Source organism: Exophiala mesophila (genome assembly GCF_000836275.1).
Source record: "Exophiala mesophila strain CBS 40295 unplaced genomic scaffold supercont1.1, whole genome shotgun sequence".
Taxonomy (NCBI): domain Eukaryota; kingdom Fungi; phylum Ascomycota; class Eurotiomycetes; order Chaetothyriales; family Herpotrichiellaceae; genus Exophiala; species Exophiala mesophila.
The window spans coordinates 2,643,788-2,661,638 of NW_015622504.1; the positions used below are offsets into that span (position 1 = coordinate 2,643,788).

General features: G+C 50.7%; 6 protein-coding genes across 7 annotated transcripts; 3 read left to right on the forward strand and 3 right to left on the reverse strand.

The window, feature by feature from the left end:
* Nucleotides 1-403: 403 nt before the first annotated feature.
* PV10_00837 (uncharacterized protein) lies at nt 404-1,119 on the forward strand (the record flags this gene model as incomplete). The annotated part of the gene is made up of 1 exon (XM_016364959.1): nt 404-1,119. One exon carries the CDS (start codon nt 404-406, stop codon nt 1,058-1,060), a length of 657 nt encoding a protein of 218 aa, XP_016228608.1. The 3' UTR covers nt 1,061-1,119.
* Nucleotides 1,120-1,137: 18 nt separating this feature from the next.
* PV10_00838 (uncharacterized protein) lies at nt 1,138-3,456 on the forward strand. The gene has a single exon (XM_016364960.1). It carries the CDS (start codon nt 1,885-1,887, stop codon nt 2,392-2,394), a length of 510 nt encoding a protein of 169 aa, XP_016228609.1. The 5' UTR covers nt 1,138-1,884; the 3' UTR covers nt 2,395-3,456.
* A 260-nt stretch (nt 3,457-3,716) lies between these two features.
* Nucleotides 3,717-6,918, reverse strand: PV10_00839 (uncharacterized protein). Its single transcript, XM_016364961.1, has one exon. It carries the CDS (start codon nt 6,524-6,526, stop codon nt 4,682-4,684), a length of 1,845 nt encoding a protein of 614 aa, XP_016228610.1. The 5' UTR covers nt 6,527-6,918; the 3' UTR covers nt 3,717-4,681.
* A 925-nt stretch (nt 6,919-7,843) lies between these two features.
* On the reverse strand, nt 7,844-10,650 carry PV10_00840. Of its 2 annotated transcripts, XM_016364962.1 has the most exons (3): nt 10,255-10,650; nt 8,794-10,151; nt 7,844-8,734 (listed from the first exon to the last, which is right to left on the reverse strand). In XM_016364962.1, exons 1-3 carry the CDS (start codon nt 10,340-10,342, stop codon nt 8,039-8,041), a joined length of 2,142 nt encoding a protein of 713 aa, XP_016228611.1. In that variant the 5' UTR covers nt 10,343-10,650; the 3' UTR covers nt 7,844-8,038. The 2 variants fall into 2 exon arrangements, with proteins under 2 accessions (XP_016228611.1, XP_016228612.1); XM_016364963.1 differs by having other exon boundaries at nt 8,794-10,650.
* A 1,708-nt stretch (nt 10,651-12,358) lies between these two features.
* Nucleotides 12,359-13,419, forward strand: PV10_00841 (uncharacterized protein). The gene has a single exon (XM_016364964.1). It carries the CDS (start codon nt 12,509-12,511, stop codon nt 13,316-13,318), a length of 810 nt encoding a protein of 269 aa, XP_016228613.1. The 5' UTR covers nt 12,359-12,508; the 3' UTR covers nt 13,319-13,419.
* Nucleotides 13,339-16,254, reverse strand: PV10_00842 (uncharacterized protein). The gene is made up of 3 exons (XM_016364965.1): nt 15,954-16,254; nt 14,438-15,849; nt 13,339-14,382 (listed from the first exon to the last, which is right to left on the reverse strand). The coding sequence occupies exons 1-3, from the start codon at nt 15,985-15,987 to the stop codon at nt 14,170-14,172; spliced, it is 1,659 nt and encodes a 552-aa protein (XP_016228614.1). The 5' UTR covers nt 15,988-16,254; the 3' UTR covers nt 13,339-14,169.
* Between the last annotated feature and the right edge of the window lie 1,597 nt (nt 16,255-17,851).

A 17,851-nucleotide genomic window follows, 5' to 3' on the forward strand; every position in this document is an offset into this window, starting at 1 on the left:
TTTTCTCTGGGCATTAAGCCTTCTTTCTGGCCGTGGTTGACAATCCGAGATTATGCATCGTCTCTACCTCTAATTAATGCAATTATTGATCAAGGTTTTGGGTAATCCAGCTGTGGTGACTATAAAAGTTGTCGTTGCTGGCCAAGCTGAAGTCTCACGTGACGTAACTCGCAGTCTCACGTGGAGGATCTACCAGCGGCGCATCAGGCTGCTCCACCCATCGTTCCTGCCCTGCGTCACCACCAACCCACCAAACTTTCCTCAAATTAAACCTGATATTCAGATGATACCATCAACCTGATATTACATTGCATCCCTGCGCATATCATCTTTCCCTTCCCTTCTGATCGTCTTTGGACTGAGCAAAGCATCATGTAACTTTTGCTCCAACTGATCTTCCGACATGTCTCCTACAGGGAAAGCCGTCGCAGTTGCAGGCTTCGCAGCCCGCGTCCTGATCTCCCCCCCGGCCACCTCTATCTTAGAGTCGGCTGCTGTGGTAGCCCGTCTTCAATCGTACGGCCGCGTCATTGCCTTCAACAAAGGTCCTACCAATGATTCCGAAAAACAAGAGATGGAGGTGATTTATTCCTCTGACAAGCAAATGCGTGATGCTTGCAAAAACAGTCCCATTGAGGTCAAAGCCAATCAACAGATTCCCGATCCCAAAATCGAAGATCCATACAACGTTCGAGGCCTACAGTACAGGAAGTCGCCTGCTCCAAAGATAATTACTTGCAACATCGTGCCCAAAAATAATCATCGGTACACAGGCCAAACCGTTATATCTCAAGCCTTTCAACCATCCTACGTGGGCGTCCTACACGAGAGTCTCGTGGACTCGGAGGCTCCAATGAGCCTAATTGACGCCTTGGGTGCTTCATCTTCAGGCAAAGATCATCTGCCGTTGGAGAATACAGTGCAGCGACCTTTGGACCTAATGGCCGCTTATCGTAGAGGCATCCAGCAGCACACCAGAACCAAAGAATCGCAGTCTCAGTCAGGCTCACAGCTAGACAAAGAAAATCCAGACGATTCACACACCCCATCGAACCCTTGATTAGTCCACTTTGATCACTCAGACTTGTGATCCATCATCCAATCTAATCCTGTATTGAGATCATTCTGCTCTGCAATCGGCAGGCACCTCCACGTGGTGCAGAGCGTGAGTACTCTAGCGGCTCGCTAGACGAAACCGAGTCCTCGCCTTGATAAGCTTCGTTCTACACCTTTGAACGCATGTATCGACATTTGCCAAAGTGCTTCATGGTGACGAGGATATACAAAGACATTTAGTCAGTACACCGATTCGAGGCACCAAGTCGAGACCTTCGTACCATGGTCACCAATTCAACTTTTTGTTCGAGTAACACCGCTCGTCTTTGTAAGACACTTGGCACTCGTTCACCGGTCTCGTCAAATATGCGAAGCAGTGACTTTCTTCTGCGTCGTTGTCGACCTCGTCGTCCTGATCTTCACAGCTCCGAAAAAAGATCAGACCAAGGCCGATCCTTGTGACCGCCTCACGATCGGCTCGTCATACACAAGGTCTCGATGAGCATGGCGGTAGACAATGATAACAGATCCCGATATAAAGAGGATGTTTACTACAGCATGTGCAGTTTTGGTGGCATCAGCACACATGTTCGGCCAGCACCCGGACAATGTCAGCGTGGAGGGCGCTTTGCCACCAACGACCGATCTCAATCAGTCATTCACAGTCCAGTACCTCCCGGTCCAAGATTGCAGCCTGTTCTACGATGACAATTCTCTATTCCAATTAAGTTGACCTCCCACAGAAGACCTTTGCACAAGAATACCGAAAGCCAGTCGCTTGGACCTAATGTCGAATTTCTTCACCATCACCTGTAGGAGGCGCAAAAGATGCAGTACGTACAGTCCGTGTACTGTGGTCCGCATACGCATAAGATGGAGGCGTTACATCAGGCGGACTCCAGTCTCTCCAAGACTTTGACCAAGCGCTTACAATTCTCAAAGTCTTCCACGGTCCTCTCTAACGGGAGTGACGCTTTGGCACCTAGTGGGAGTCTCACCGTCCAGCACAAGATCTTGCCCCTGCCTCGACTTCGTGAATGGATGGCGTGCGTCCTTTTGAAGGCCGAGAAGGTCGTGGGACGGCGTTACTCCACCTCCCAGACCGGCTCTCGCTCAAGAGGTACGACCCGGTCCATTTTAAAGAAGCCTTCCAGGACCACAGTTGTTGACATTCCGTGTAGGAAGAAATCCGTCCTGGTGTGGCGGGTGGAAGCGCATCTTCGAGGAGATATGCACACAGCCTGTCAGGGCCTTCCACAGTCCCGCTGGTGGGCCTCCTGTGTCACAGAGAAGCAACGCTACGAGAGGGACAAAGTCATTGTCGTTGAGGAGAGGTAGAAGGAGAACGAATGAGCCGAATTCGAAAGAAGCAATAGGGACCTAACCAAAACCAGCTATAAAGTCCTGTTCTCTGTCGTTGAGACCTCGGTGGTCTCCAGGACATATTGCTCCGTTTACTCAGCAGGCGTAAGAGATGCAGTACATGACCGGGTGTGCCGGTCTTTTCATTACACACAACCAATATCCCGGGCGATATGCCAACTTAACCTAACCCAGACGCAAGAGATGCAGTACATATTCGGCCTGGGTTGCCGGTGTGCCGGAGTGCTCTCGATTGCTTAACACAATAAACTATTGTTCTGACGCTGAAGGGCTCCATGACGCCAACGGCTAACCAAATCCACACCGAACTGGGTCCATAGCCAGGAGTTCCCTGGCGCAAGAGATACAGTACATACATCCCTTGGTCTGTTCTGCTACTGATTTACACGATTCATCTACACATACACACTGTATCTAGTGAGTTGGTGCCGGGCAAGACCACGTGAACTGCCTCGGACTGAGCCCGAGGTCCGGGCTAATGACCGAGCCTTCTCATTGGTCAGTCTTGCTAGTGACTCCCTCTCATTGGTCAGTTGTCAACCTCCCCTGAATACTTCGAGCAAAGCGATATTCAAGATGAGTTCGTGTGAGAAAACTCCTCCCAAATCAAGCATCAATCTTAGAGATGAGGGTGACTGGGACAGCTGGATACGTCAAATCGAGGGCGTGGCAGTCACCAGAGACATTTAATCGACGATAAACCCTCAGAACCTGACTAAACTCCGCATTCCAAGCTGGAGCGACCAGTCCGACCAACAGACCCAACACTCGAGCAATCCGCGAGATTCAATATGGATATGCAAGAATATATCACTAAGAGCAAAAGGAGTAGAGAGCAAGCAAAGGCTTTCGAGAAAATCAATGATCTCATCGATTCAACAGTTGACCCAAGGCTCCTGGCAAGCCGAAGTGCATCATCAACGTTTACAAACACTAATTTCTATTCCTGGCTGTCGCGAGCCCGTTCCCACAGACCAGACCGGGCTGGATGCCCCACTTCCCACACGCAAGAGATGCAGTACATAGCTGTGTTGTGCTTTGCTGTGGGGAGTTTCGCATCGGTGGCCGCAGTCCAGCATCAAGTATCTAGATATCCAATATTATGTAAAAAACAAAAAAATAGAAAAACCTTTAAAACCCCACAGCCATCATTCTATATAATTTGGTGTTGTTTGGCTTCTCAGAGTAATGATGTAGACATGAATGTACGTATATGTGCTTTGTAATTTCTACGGGTCACCTCTTTCATCTGCAGGACATGGAAGAGAAGACACTGAGACAGCTTCAGGCACCTTGACGCGCCGTCATTGAAATAACTCGATTATAATTAAGTTTCGTATTATAGATATGGCTTTGCAAAGTGAATGCGAAAATGCTCAGGGTTAGGAACAACAGTACTGATATTTTGCCCTGTAGGCTATATCCAAGCAACAAAGTTGTCCTTCTAGCCCAACTCAAACTTCCATAACAAAAAGGGTATCGTGCAAAGACAAATTCCATCAATCCAACTCCCAATTCCTGTATATCATCTGTTGTTGATGTCAAAGTGACATGGCCAATCTTCAATCATTAAGTCTCTTTCTTCCTTTCCCTTCAAACGGTACAGGGTTCGACCGACCATCAAGCATAACGCACCAGGTCTGCTGCAGAGAGGGTGCGACTTCGTCTGTGTGCTGTATCCATTGCGTTTCTCCGCGAGAAGCACACAACCCCTACCGAGACCAGCTCACTTCAAGAGCGTCTTATTCTCACGGTGTGAGTATAATCAGCCCAATAGGCCATGATACTCCACTTCCACCCCTGCGTCGTCGAGGAAAGGTTTGGTAATAATACTCCTGTTGAAAGGAATCATGCCTCGAGTTAGAAACAGAACAAGTTCTGACCCTCCTCCTAAAAGAGAAAAGAAAGAAATGATTACTCATAAGAGAGTGTGGCGAACAAGTGGGTCACGAGGCGTATTTGAAGGCTCAGTTGTATCTTCAGGCTCTTTTGTTGGTCATTTGGCGACCAACTTTAACAACTCATTCGACATCAACTTCACTGTCGGCGTTCGATGTTTCGCATATGGGGACGGGATCATTTGTCGTCCTTTCCTCGGTTCTCATGCTCATTCTCCCCCTTTACACGAGAAACGGTAAGAAAGGTGTCATCCTCTTTGAGATTCAGAATGTAAGACGCTGGACGGTAGCGAGAAAGGAGAGCAAACAAGATCAAGAGACGCCAGCACAAAGGCTGACAAACTTTAGGCACGAATAACGGAGATGTGATTACTCACACTCGATGTCCTTGGTCCTCCAAGCCTGTCTCGAGGGCTGAAGGTATTGAAGCCCGAGCCAACATGATATCCAGGTGGTGCTGAAGGTGCCGTGTCTGAAACTTCGGAGTGTTCAGGGGATGATAATTGCGAGTTTGGCACGGGCATGCCGAGGCTCATATGCCTTGTTCCGCCAAACGGTGTGGTTGTGCTAGTGACAATCTCCTCATATCCTGGTGATTCCATGTTGATGGCCAACTCTCTTTGCAAGTCTTGTTGGCGTGCTTCGTACATTCCGAATTGCTGCTCAATCTCAGCGACAATTGCGGCATCTGCGGCTTGCAGTTCCTCTGGACGCTCACCAGCCTCGGCGGTTATTTGAATAGGTGATTTCAAGACGACATGATTTGCCGCAATCGTGGTCCCCGGAGGTTTGTACGCAAGGTTCAACTCGAGGTGATAGATGCGGGAGACGATACAAGAATGAAAAGTTGGGACAAATACCTTGGGCCGCGAACTTGTTGATGGATCTGGGAGAGCGATGGGAACCACGATGCTAGCAGTATAAAATGAAGAGCCCGGACTATAGGTGGAAGATGGTTCGGGAATTGATGAGGTGGATGAGGTAGACCAAGCCGATGGTCGTCGAAATTGATCCGAGGGTGGGGGGCTTGGTGGAGGTTCTGAACCGCTGAGGCGTGTCCACGACACAGTGGACAGGTTACGACTTGCGAGAGGCACGTTCTCGTGATAGATGCCGTGTAACAAGGACCAGTTGTCGAACCTGTTGACTTGGGGAATGGTCTTGTATGCAGCAGCACCGAAAAAGGTATAGACCTTCAACTTGCTGACAATAGAGTCGATCTGAGGGGGTTGATCTTCGGGAGTAGCAGGATCGAACCTTAGATCTATACGGGCGACGGTGGAGATGGGTTGAGAAGTCTTCTTGCGTGAGTGTGGAATTTGTAATGGTCTCGGTTGGGTGGTGACGGCTGTCAAACGACCAGTTTTACCGATTTTGAAGAATCCCTTTCTGACGTTCCTCTCTTTTCGCATGACGTGCTCGCCGTCGGAATCATCAATGTCCAGAGGAGCAGCCTCCTCTCGAGCTGGGATAATTCGAATTCGCTCCGACTTGTCGGCGATTTCGATGATCCTGCCCACCAGATTGGACGTGGTGATTCGCGCCCTAATGGAATAGCATATTCTAGACATATCGGGTGCCAAGTCATCCATGAGGACATTACCGTCGCCAGATACGTTGGGGTCGCCGAGGCTCGGAGGGAGTTGGAGGTGATGTTTTCTCATATCCTCATTATCGATCTTGTGTGTGCAGACAAAGGGAAGGAGGCGGTCGGGGACCACGAAGTTGAAAGGGACGCTGTAGTTGACGCCGGCAGCAAAGACATTGTCTTCTGGGAGACATTCGGCGCTGATGGGCTGCTGCACCTTGAGGAAAGTGTGACGTCCTGTCGTTCGACCGGCGGTTGGGGCCGACGTGGCAATCTTCTCGACATAGGTATTGCTGACGCCTTCAAAGGTGATGCTGAGATCCTGATAAGGAGTGTCCTTTTCGCACTTGATGTCGACGCGACCTCTGATTTCGTCGTAGGTGGCGTATGAATGGACAAGGTCGGCATGGCCATCTAGGACGACCTCAATCTCGACCCTTTTGCGCATACCCATGACGTTTGCAATGGCAGAACCTCTTCTCCCCGGGACAGAGACACTAGGTAACGACCTCGTCCTGCCCGAGTAAGAAGGTATTGTTGTCATCAGAAAAGAAGGCATTTCGCCTGGAGGGGGAGGAGGAGGCTGCGGTGACTGTGACATGAGGAAAGAACGACACGCGACGATGGAGATGATAAAGTAAGGAGGTGATCGCTTCCCAATGGGGAAGTGACGATGATGGGAAGGTCGGCAGGCAGGAACTGAGGGGCAGCAAACGGTCAAGAGTCCAAGAAACAGGCTTTGCGGGGTTTGCTGGCCGCTGAGAGGCTGAGAGGCTGTATGGCGCCCGGCAGCGAGGCAGATGACACTGCGATAAGAGAATGTGATTAGTCGTTTGTCCTGCAGCGAGTCGAGGTCAAGCACCCTCAAGCAGGGAAAAGCACGATCAAGTGGTCGAGCACATGAGCAGAAAGACTCGGCCAAGAGATCAGGAAGAAAAATCCATTTACTATATATGAGCCTACAGCATGGCTTGCTGACAATTCGAGTCAGAGGAAATACACATGTCAATGAGAGCTCATTGAAAGGCGTGGTTGTTAAAAATCCTGTTATCAGTTGCTCTAAAGCAAGATGGTGACTCGTCGAATTTGTGTTTGTAGTGGATATTACTGCCAATGACTCACCATGTTTTTGCTCCAGAATCATAAGTCCAGTACAAAGTATGCGTATACGTATGGATCACCAAAGAGCGGTAGCGAGTTGCGTCAATTGTGGAGGAGAGAAGAGGCCAGTGACATGCGATTTCGGACTCTGGAAAATACCCCCGGGCCCCAAGTGACCACCAGTGCCACTTTTAAGAGCATCCACTCCACATCACTGAGATCATGGGATCATAGGGCGTGGTGGGCGTCGTTCTGAGGAGCAAGCCAGGCAGCTGATCATGTAATACAAGTTCAATTTCTGCCAGTTCTCCGCCTTTTGTCCCACTGATTAGGGGCCCCCTCGGCCTCCATCCCATGGCCGATTATTTTAGGGCCTCGGGCCGCTTGAGTATGGTGAGAAGCAGCTGAACCAACACATTACACCATTATATAGGGCAGATCAATTGCTTGTTGGAGTCTTACTAATTACCACTCGTGCTATTGTGTATTGACTATAGCGGACTACATTCTTTAGAACATCTAGTCGACTGGTCCTGGGTAATTGTATTGATTGCATTACTCAAGATCCCAGCAGCTGTCTGAGTCACAAATGGGTTTCGAATGACATCTTGCATGTGAGGCTTTAACATATTAGACTCGCCCAAGGCAATAGCAATATGGACTGTTTCCATGACATCACAAAATGTGCTCGATCTTCTCCAACCGGCTTGAACATGCTCAAGCTCGAATCAGCAGAGAGAGCACGCGAGAAACCTGACAAGTCGCGACACGGCATACAGGGGAGACAGCTTTCACCGTGTCAGGTCATTCATATGGATACTGATCAATCAATGAAAATCATTATTCCGTATGGATTCTTGTGGTAGCCATATTTGGATGGGGACTTTCTACCCAACCATCTTCTCCATGCTGCTCATCTATACAAATCGACAAGGCCGCAAGCACGGTTCTTGCTCCATGGGGTCCTGGACCTGCATCATTGACCCACCATCCATGTGGCTCACGGGGACTCTCAGTCCACCTTGACGCCTCCGTAAATCCTGCGAACAAAAACATAGGCGGTCAAGAACCCAATGGTCCCCGTGGCCATGGCGTACACCGCACACGCGAGTGCGCTGTAACTGAAAAATAACAGGCTGCTGATGAACCCTTCAATGTGGAGCCTCGTCCAGTAATACCAAATCGAGTAGATGAATATCCAGGCCCCAGACGCCCCTCCCACGAAAAATGACTGCCACCACCAATGGTAATTTTCTGCGCATAATTGAATATAAGTCGTAATCATGACTGTCTCGGCAATCGTAATGGACAAAAGAGCCGCAATGATGCTCAGGAACCCAAATACGTAGTAGTAGGACGACTTGTCGAGGTACAGAGACTTGAAGACAAAGATGAGTTCGATGAAAAGCACCGCAAACGACACGAGTCCTGCTCCTAGTGCCAACCCAATCTGATGTTGAGCATACCATGCTCGTGGGGGGATCTGTCGCGGTATGGCATTCGTTCGCGTGGGATGTTCCCACGCTGACGAGCGATGGTACCCATAAAACGAGCCAATGTGGACCAACGGGAGTTGGATCAGAAGCCACAGCGAAGCCAAGGCCACCAGCGTGGAGAAGGGGATGGCTGTCGACGATGCCTGTGCCCACGTGAAGAGGTTGAGCACAAAGACCAGAGTGAAGAGTAGCCCGGGGAAAAGAAGAGCAGTCTAGAGTGGTTGAGTTAGTCCTTCCCCATTCGTTGCACAATGCAATGGACTCGACTTACCATCATCGTGTTCTTGCGCCAGTTCTGCCCGCCAAATGTCTTGTACACTCGGGCTGAGAAGTAGCCAGAGAAACATCCAGCAAAAACAAATAGACCAACACCCACGCTCACAAATCCTCCACGCCAGCTAGGATTCAAGACCCCAATGCAACTGAGGACCAGGAGTCCACCAACCATGAAAACGAGTTGCATTCCAGAGCCGACCAGCGGTGCCAACAAACCGCCGTAAGGAGGTGGTCTAAACACGTCGCCGTGTAGCATTTTCCAGCCCGTGAGCTCCTCCGAGGGCTCTTCATCCGAGCAGGTATCGTCGTCCGGGCCTGGTTCCGATATCTTCTCCAGCAGTCCATTGCCCAATGATTTCTTGTCTCCGAATTTGGTGATGCGGAGCCGTGCCTCCTCAAGAACGCCGTCTCCTCTTCCTCTGACGTCTCCCTGCATGGTTCGTCCCCAGATAACGATGCAAACGGCGCCGAGAACGCCCGAGATGATCAACGAGTTGACGATGGCGAGCCAGTGGGTGAAGGAACTTTCGGACTGATCGGTAAAGTAGAGATCCCATCTATTCGCCCATTCAATGTCGGTGGTCTCGCGGAAATAAACCGAGTAGGTGTATGGAATGGTCAAGGTCGAGCCATCGTCCATATCGGCATAGTCGGGTATGTAGGAGGAATCAGCGTACTGCGTTCTGAGGTCGTCGTTGGGTTTGGGCGACATGTAGAGGGCAAAGGGGTCGTGGTCAGCGGCAACATCGAGCGGACAGCCCGTCTCGTTCCGATGGTTTCCATAAATACTCTTTGCGTAGACCTCGAAGCCGACAATGACATTTCCGCCAGCATCGCCGGCCCGTCCGGAGGCTCTGCGCCAACGGACCACCAAGGTATGGTGATTGTTCAGGTAATACCTCTGTTTGCCGGTGGCCATGTCATAGCCCTTGTATCCCATCTTGAAGCCAGCAGCATAGTATTTCTTTGATCGGTCTGGAGTAGTAAAAGAAGTCGCGCCAGGGAGGTTGTCCAAGATCCACTCGGTGACATAACCCTCCTCGATCAGGTCCTGGGCCCATTTCATCTGTCGTCGATCGACGACTCTGTCGCACAGATATTGACATTCGACATCCTGGCCCATGTTGATCTCAAAGTCTGACGTCTTGATACGATCGCCGCGGAGGACTTCTCCGAGGTTGAGAGGAACGCTGTGGCCGCTAGCAAACGACGAGCCTGGATGTTTCCGACCCGTGGGAGGGCAGACAAAAGGGAGTTCGAAATAGGCATATTGAAGAGGGCTGTTGTCTGAGTAGACTTTGTTGACGAGTAAGGGGATGTTTTCATCGTTCTGATAAGTGCGTATTGAATAACCTGTCACGGGTGTAAGAAGCAGTGATACTTCACCCACAGCACCCTCGACCGGGAACTCGGAACCCAGAACCCAGAACCCAGGCTAGATTTAGACTCGACTCACCTGGGATATAGAATGCTTGGGATAAGCATGTGAAGATTAAAATGAGGTAAGTTGGCCACCAAAGGTGAAGCCGGACGTCGGGAGACATTATGTGTATGGCCCCCTTGGGGAGGTCAGAAAGGACAAAAGCGAGTGCAACAGGCACAGAGTGCCAGATTTGTGAAAGACAACTAGAAGATGACCAAGAGTAGAGTGAACGGGAAGAGAGATAAGGAAAGGAAGAAACGACGACAAGAATGCAAGGCTCCAAGTGGTCAAGGTTGCAGGCGACAGAATAGGAACGCCTGCAGTAAAGTGGTGAGATATGAAGAGAAGGTGCAGTGCGGCAGACACGGATATGGACGCAGACTGGCGTTGTCTGTGCTTGACACTCACCACACGACACACTCAAGACAGTCAAGACAGTCAAGACACTGGACCTGTCGCTGATGTACGTACGTGTACAGAGACTTGGACTTTTTTACGTGGACGGGCATCCCAGTCTCGATGGAACGCCTCAACAATATTTGTCCGTTGGCCACTGGCCAGTTGACGGTATGGAGTAGGTCAGGAGCCAGTAGTGGGTGCCAATGGCTGCCCAGGCATCCCTGCAAAGACACTGTGTGCCTGATAGTCTGTGCGGTGGCCTGCTACAGCTAATAAAATCCCCATCGTAGGCACGGCAGGCCCCTCGGCCCCGTTCAACATGCTCCCGTGCGTGCTTTGCCCTCGTCCACGCCGCCCGGGTGGATAAAGGTATAGCTACTTCCGGAGGCGCGACACATGCCAGCCAGACGTTGACCTGCAGTGCCTGCATGGGATTTGCAGATGGTGCAACCCTGAGCCAAACCCTGAACCAAACCCTAAAGATTACTAGGGGCCGAGAGAGCCACTGGCGCCATAGGAGCCTAACTAAAAGTAGTATGCCCGTGTCAACCTAAAGCCTTTTGGAGCTCTTCGGGCTACGAAACTCCCATCTCAAGGCCGATAGCCCCCACTAATCAGACTTGCTTACCGCCAGAATGCCTAATGGTGAGAGATAATGCAGACCATGCGGCATGGAAAAAAGGTTGATTAGTATATCTCTTAATCCATAGGGATCATCTCGATAGCTGTCATTGTGCAATCCTGGATCGACACCCAAGCTCCAAAACCCTGGTGGAGTTTGTGTAGGACAAGCTTCTCGGTCATCTGGCTAGTTTCAAAGGTCTTTCCTACTTCTGGTTAGAAAGTGGCCATTTGGGTGCGGCACGACTGGCCATGGAGCTGACAGCGTGTCCATCATTTAAAGCTTCGCACTGGATCCAAAAGATCAATTACATTTGCACCTGTCAGTATCAAAATTTGAGGCCTCAAACTACTAATATGTATCACAATCGAGCCCGGATGAGCTCGGTAATTGACGAGACAATCCTTGCACGTACTGTCGTACAAACAATCAGTTAATTGATAGGTACTTCTGTGCGACCTAAATGACGGTGCTAAAAGTAGGTATCAGTCTGATGTACACATATTTCTCAGCATATCGAGACCTTCAAGGTAAGCTCTCGGCTAAATAATATTATTCATGGTTGAGATGTAAGGTGGTCCTGGGCCGAGGTGCAAGCACCCGTAGCCTATAAGGTCGAGCCCATAAGGGACCGTGGGGACCTAAACCTGACAAAGCCAGTTAAAACTCGGGGTGTTGGACGAGGGCGGTCTCTAGCTTCTCGGCTCTCTCGGCCTGGTCTTGACTGGGCGCCACCTCAACTTCAACATTCGTGGCTGTGTTGAATCTACCCGCTGTCAATACTACGGAGTAGTAGCAAGTATTCCATATGGACAAATGCCATGCCATCTGCAGATATGAGGTGCATGAAATGGCATATCCCAATTCGGACAAAGTCGATGTCGCGAGTTATCACATTGAGTATCTCAACTACCCTCCCTTCGTACCAAATACATTCAATTGTAGGTATAGGACAGCGAGCTCCATTAAAAAGAAGACATCTCCGAAAGATAACGTGCTCGGGCCGTACCCTTGACCCAGACAAATGCGTGGTTCTGCAAGTTGCCGGCGGCTCAAGTTCCTCGGGATCAGGTCCTGTCGGGCCACATGGACGACGACATTGGCGGAACGACAGAATGAGTAAGAGTTGATTGATATTTTGTGATATTTTGTTTCGTAGGCCTATGACGCTTCAGATGTGATTTTTACAACCTCTACTATCTCACACAGACACACAAACACACATATTCAACTCTCTCCCTCTCAGTATATCTACATCAAACAAGCATGCCGTTTGTGACGATCAACAACCACACACTTCATTATACAGATGTCGGACCATCAGCCTCACCGCCATCAGCGGGCCTTTCAAAAACTCTCCTTTTCATTCATGGCCTAGGATCAACGCAGAATTATTTCATGTCATTGCTACCCTACCTCAGTACACATCGAGTGGTCGTGTTCGACAACGATGGCGCTGGACGGTCATCTTACACTCCTGATACTCCAACTACTATCACATCGATAGCCTCCGATGCCATTGGTCTACTTGACCACCTGTCAATCTCCAAGGCCATCATCGTTGGCTATTCCATGGGTGGAATGCTACCAAGCCAGATCGCTGCCACGAGCCCAGACCGGATTGTCGCGGGAATTTGTATTGGACCCGTCCACCCATCGCCGAGTGTCGCAGCCATCTTTGCAAAGCGGATTGGTGCTGTGCGTGATGGTGGTATGGAAGTCATGGCCAATACTATCCCCGCGGCAGCAACAGGCCCAGAAGCTACCGCGCTTCAAAAGGCATTCATTCGGGAAATGCTTCTGGCTCAGGACCCCCAAGGATACATTGCCAACTGCCGCGCCATCGAGCTGGCTGAGCCTCCGGAGTATAGTGCTGTCCATGTGCCCATGTTGATCATTGCTGGCCAGGAGGACAAGTCGGCCCCGGTTGCTGGGTGTGAATATATTCTGAGCCAGTGGGCCTCTGTGAACAAGCGCATGGAAATCCTCCCTGGCGTGGGACATTGGCACTGTATTGAGGCGTCAGATGAAGTAGGGAGGTTGATGTCACAGTTCATCAGCGATTTACCCGCCTGAACAATATGCACACCACAAGTTGAACACCAAAATCCCCGGGTGTAGATGATATATAATCTGTAGAATGATCAAGGCCGGTGCCTCGTTTTCGCTATCTTATCCTCTGCCTCGCATTTACGCACCAATGCTTCAGCTTCATCTTCTTCCAGTTTAGAGCATACCGACATGTTGATATCAAATAATGTGTCTGCCTGGCAGGCGGGCAAAATGGGTCCAAATAAATGTCGCGCCACGGGTGTGAGGCTCCTGTAATACCCTCAGTCCTCGCCCCTTCAAGTGACCGCTGTACTATTGTGGTTGACGCTCTTCTGCTCACCCACTTCCGCTCACCCACTTCCAGCAACATGACTGTACACCCCCAATGCCTCATAATCAAAAAAGGAGAACGCTTGCTTGTTTCTTGGAGTCCAAGGCTTGGATGCTTCCAGCTTCCACTCTGTTTCGAGCTTCGGTTCGCTTTCCCGGTCCACACTCCCGCCATATGCAATTAAAAAACAAAAGAAACAATCCCCATGCCGGCTCCATGGACCACCAAAGTCTCATCTGGAGTCAAGATTTTGGACCGACGGATAGAATGTCGCTAATGGCGACCTCGTTCACGGGGCGATTGAATTGATTTTGATTCCGGTGCCTTAGGCACGGCGAAGACAACTTTTTCTTCGTGAGGTAGTATTGGACCAAAGATCCACTGCCTTCTGCGATGACAATACTGTCAAAAGGTTCAGCATTGTCGTCTCTTTCCGCTGCAGCCCCACACAATGAATGCCCAGGGACTGTTGATCAACGGAAGAAACAAACAACCCTGGCAAGAAACAAGAATGTCGTCCTTGGAAGCGATTAAGGACAGCCTCTCATAGGGCAACATCCAACACCAGGCTGACGTCCTGCACCTTGGGACCCGCGAGATCTTCTAGCACTGGTATAAGGTCCAGGAGCTCGTTATCGTGGGCGTCAGAGAACCAGGAGCTGATCGGTACAGCGTGTTGTGGATGGAAGATATATGATGTTGGTGAGTTGTCGATGATGATGGTCTCTTTGAGATCCCTCCCAACCTGGGACAAATCCTAATAGGGTGTTAGCAACTTGCATCCTGATAACTGGTTCTCCAGATCCTCTTACCTTGACATAGTTGCCCTGGTGATTGTAACAGCTTTCTCTGAATAGTCGATGGTGCACAACATGGTGAATGTCAAGTTGGTCTAACAAAGGGTCGCCGTATTTCGAGACAGAAGCTGTGAAAACAACCACCTCGTACAATTCGCCCACTCTCTTCATGAATGCATCGACTCCCGGTCGCTTGATGACATAGACGTTGTGGTATTGACCTTCAATTTCGACTGGAATGGTGAAGTCTGCCTGGTTGAGGATCTTGAAGCTGCTGTGTACCAGCGTTTCATCGAGATCCAAAACTAAGCACTTGCGGCCTTTGAATCGAGGTTGGATCGGAGGAAGTAGCCATGTAGTCTTCTCTGGGGGAGGCTCTGGGACGGGGGGCGCTTCGTTGGTCCCGACTTGTTCCTGTCGCTGGGCGAGCGGTGGAGGCGGCGGCAGGGCTACTCGAGGTTGTAATTCGGCTGGCTGAGCCGGCTCATCTAATGGCTCGTCGTCGATTGTCGACGTATCAGGCGGGGCGTCTGGCATCTCGACATCGCTGTTTCTCCTCCTCCCATCATCGTGGCTTTCGGATTGGTCAGAATTATTGGACTGAGCTGCTGCAGCGCCAACGATCTTGACGTTGGGAACCGCAGCGGATGTCGACTTGGACTGATCATGCTGGTCAGAAGAACTGGCCTGGTCGATTGGTTTGGAGGCCGTCGCAGCTAGGGTGGGATTCGTTGTGGATGTGACAGGAGCAACGCGGTCCCGCTGGGCATCTTCCCTCGATATTCTCGGTCGTCCATCGTCCAACCGATTCTTCTCGGATAGCTCGGGCTGATCTTCGTCACCCAGAGTTGTAGTCTTCTCGTCCAGACTTGCTTCTCCTTGGAGGGTTTTCTCGGTCTCTGGAATTGAGGTTGGGTCTTGGGGTCGGCCGGCCGACCTTTGTGTGGTGGTCTGGATATTAATCTTCTTCGCGGCAACGTCAGGCTCATCCGACTTGGTCTGAACGAGGTCGTCAGAAGGACTGCAGCAATTCAAGAATGCAAGAAAGCCGCCACGCGATTTCTTTTCGGGTCTTGAGGATTCTGGTTGTGAAATAGGAGGGGCAGCTGTCTTGGAAGGATCAACAGCTCGAGTGGCTCTGGCTGATTTCCGACTGCTCCTGCTATTGTTGCGACTTCGACTCAGGAGACTTCGCTTAGAGCCACGCCTGGGGGTAGAGGGAGGCTCGTCTGGGACAGCCGGAACTGGAGTGGAATTGGAAGTCGTTGGGTCGGTGGGCTTTGTGTTTGATGATGTGCGGGAAGGGATCTTAACGAGTGAGGACTGTTTAGTAGGCACCTCTGTCATTGTGTCATTGTTCTGGAGAGTTGAGGAGGACAAGTCGGCAGGTGGATTGAGGGCAGGAGCAAGGCCTTGGGTGGCGGCGCCTAGATAGAAACATTTTAGAAGTCAAATCGGACGAGCAGCAAAGTGACATGAAGATAGTCTTTTGGAGCGATCATGTCAGTGAGGGTCGGAGGATGAGCCATACCAGATGAAGGCTGAGTGGCAGCGCTGCCACTCATGTGGGGCGAGGTTGGCCTGTAACGGCCGGGAGTATCGCGGCGCGCACAATTGGTAAAGAGTGAAAGCCAAAGGTGATGCGCAAATGTGAGATAGAAGAAAGGGTGGTGGTTGAAAAGATGGAGTTGGGGTTGATGCGAAAGAGAAAGAGCGGTGATCAACAAAGGTTGTAAGGTGTTGGAGTTGGGCAAGATGACGAGAAGAGAGGGAGGTTGAGGAGCAGGGAGATAGCAAGTAGAAGGTAGGCAGGTAGGGTAGGTTGTAGCAAGTACTAAGGTAGGTAGGTAGTAACCAAGTTGTTAGTGGTTAGTAGTTACTCGTAGTCGATAGGTACACGGCGCTGGTCGGTGTTCGGTGGTCGGGGGAGGAGGGAAGAGGGAGGAGCTGGTCTCGCTGGCTTGGATTGGGTTGGGCGAAACGTGCTTTGGTACCTAGGAATCTACCAACAAGAGGTTGTGAGAACCTGGGCAGCCGCCTGTAGAACACAAGCAACCTAAGTTAGGGAGTGCGGAGGGACCTTCTGCCTAGACGAAGTGGCGGTTGGTTTGGACCAACTACCAAGAGCAGCGGTTATCACGCCTTTTGCAAGCGCTTGGAGCCGCTCAAAGACAGTGGGCGGCAGGCGGGCAGGACGGGGCGAGCAGGGCAGCAGTGGCAGATGTGGGCAAAAGGAAAGGGAAGAGAAGAATCAACTGTGGCTCACCCCTGTCATCAACTCGTCACTCTCGGCCATTCACAATGCTGCAGAAGAGACGGAGCCGGGACCAAGGTGGACTAGACTACCACAGTGGCTGCTCCACGCTCCTCGCCAGGTGGAACTGGGCACTAGCAAACCCGTGCCGGTGTCCTTTGGGTGGCTGGCCCTCAATACCTTTTCGGCCTACCAACAATAAATGCTCACGGTTCGACTGCTCCGCGGGTGGATGGATGCGCCGCTAACTACGGAGTGGGAGGACTAAGTAGAAGTGACGAGAGACGGGGAGCAATACAGCGGACAAACTGACAACAGATCGAGACCGCAAACCTTCAACTCATCAATAATGGTGACGATCACAGAATCCTCCCAGGTGGAAAATGGGCGAGACTGCAGTGAGGATCGGCAGCTGAGCGGTCTAGATGCAAAGGTGCCAAAGCCTGGACTAGGTAGATTATCTGGTCGGCTGGGGGGAAGCAATGTTACTGGTAGGCATGGTTTGATGTTGGGCATCATGGCATGAATTGCGGGCAGCCGTTGCTGGCAGTACATCTTTTACAAGGGACGTTTTATCTGTTGCAGCCCCTCGGCCATCTGGTGCAGGTAAAGATGTCAATGGTGATGCGTGATGGTTGTGTACTCGTACCCTAGCTTTTGGTGATATCATCACTCAGCATCCATCGCCCAGGCATTGTAACTGTAGCCACTGTAGCATTTGCCAGGGGCGCGGATGGCATGCTTGAGCCTAGATTCTTCTTGTTATTATTATTGACAACTTGAAGCTATCAGCTGCGTTTGGTCATGAATAAGGCTTGTCTCCCACTATATCACACCGTATAATGTCCGAGTACCTATCTGCTGTACTTATTTGGTATGACTTGAAAAGGGTGACACGGTGGTCGTCATCATGCACAATCTCGCCTTGCTCGCCTAATCCCACTAGGGGGCTCTTGGTCTTTGTGATATGTTGGGTGGCTGTTCGTCAAATGCCTAATAATATTGTCAACCCTGAACCCTACCGTGCCTATCTACGGATAATGAATCATGATCTTTGGATGTCTCATCAATTGACCACACTCCAGTGATTCCCTCTAGGACATGAACAGCGACTTCAAGACAACCACTGTAACCCCCTTCTATCTCGTATGCATCTGCATACTCCGTATCCTGTA

Excerpts from the sequence above, each read along its gene's own strand:
- PV10_00839 (XM_016364961.1), bottom strand. The coding sequence starts at position 6,526 with ATGTCACAGTCACCGCAGCCTCCTCCTCCCCCTCCAGGCGAAATGCCT.
- PV10_00840 (XM_016364962.1), bottom strand. The coding sequence starts at position 10,342 with ATGTCTCCCGACGTCCGGCTTCACCTTTGGTGGCCAACTTACCTCATT. Across the intron at positions 10,152-10,254 it reads CCAAGCATTCTATATCCCAG|GTTATTCAATACGCACTTAT; the intron begins GTGAGTCGAGTC and ends CACCCGTGACAG. Across the intron at positions 8,735-8,793 it reads GGCGCAAGAACACGATGATG|ACTGCTCTTCTTTTCCCCGG; the intron begins GTAAGTCGAGTC and ends CAACCACTCTAG.
- PV10_00842 (XM_016364965.1), bottom strand. The coding sequence starts at position 15,987 with ATGAGTGGCAGCGCTGCCACTCAGCCTTCATCTG. Across the intron at positions 15,850-15,953 it reads TGCCACTCAGCCTTCATCTG|GCGCCGCCACCCAAGGCCTT; the intron begins GTATGGCTCATC and ends GTTTCTATCTAG. Across the intron at positions 14,383-14,437 it reads ACCAGGGCAACTATGTCAAG|GATTTGTCCCAGGTTGGGAG; the intron begins GTAAGAGGATCT and ends ACACCCTATTAG.
- PV10_00841 (XM_016364964.1), top strand. The coding sequence starts at position 12,509 with ATGCCGTTTGTGACGATCAACAACCACACACTTCATTATACAGATGTC.
- PV10_00838 (XM_016364960.1), top strand. The coding sequence starts at position 1,885 with ATGCAGTACGTACAGTCCGTGTACTGTGGTCCGCATACGCATAAGATG.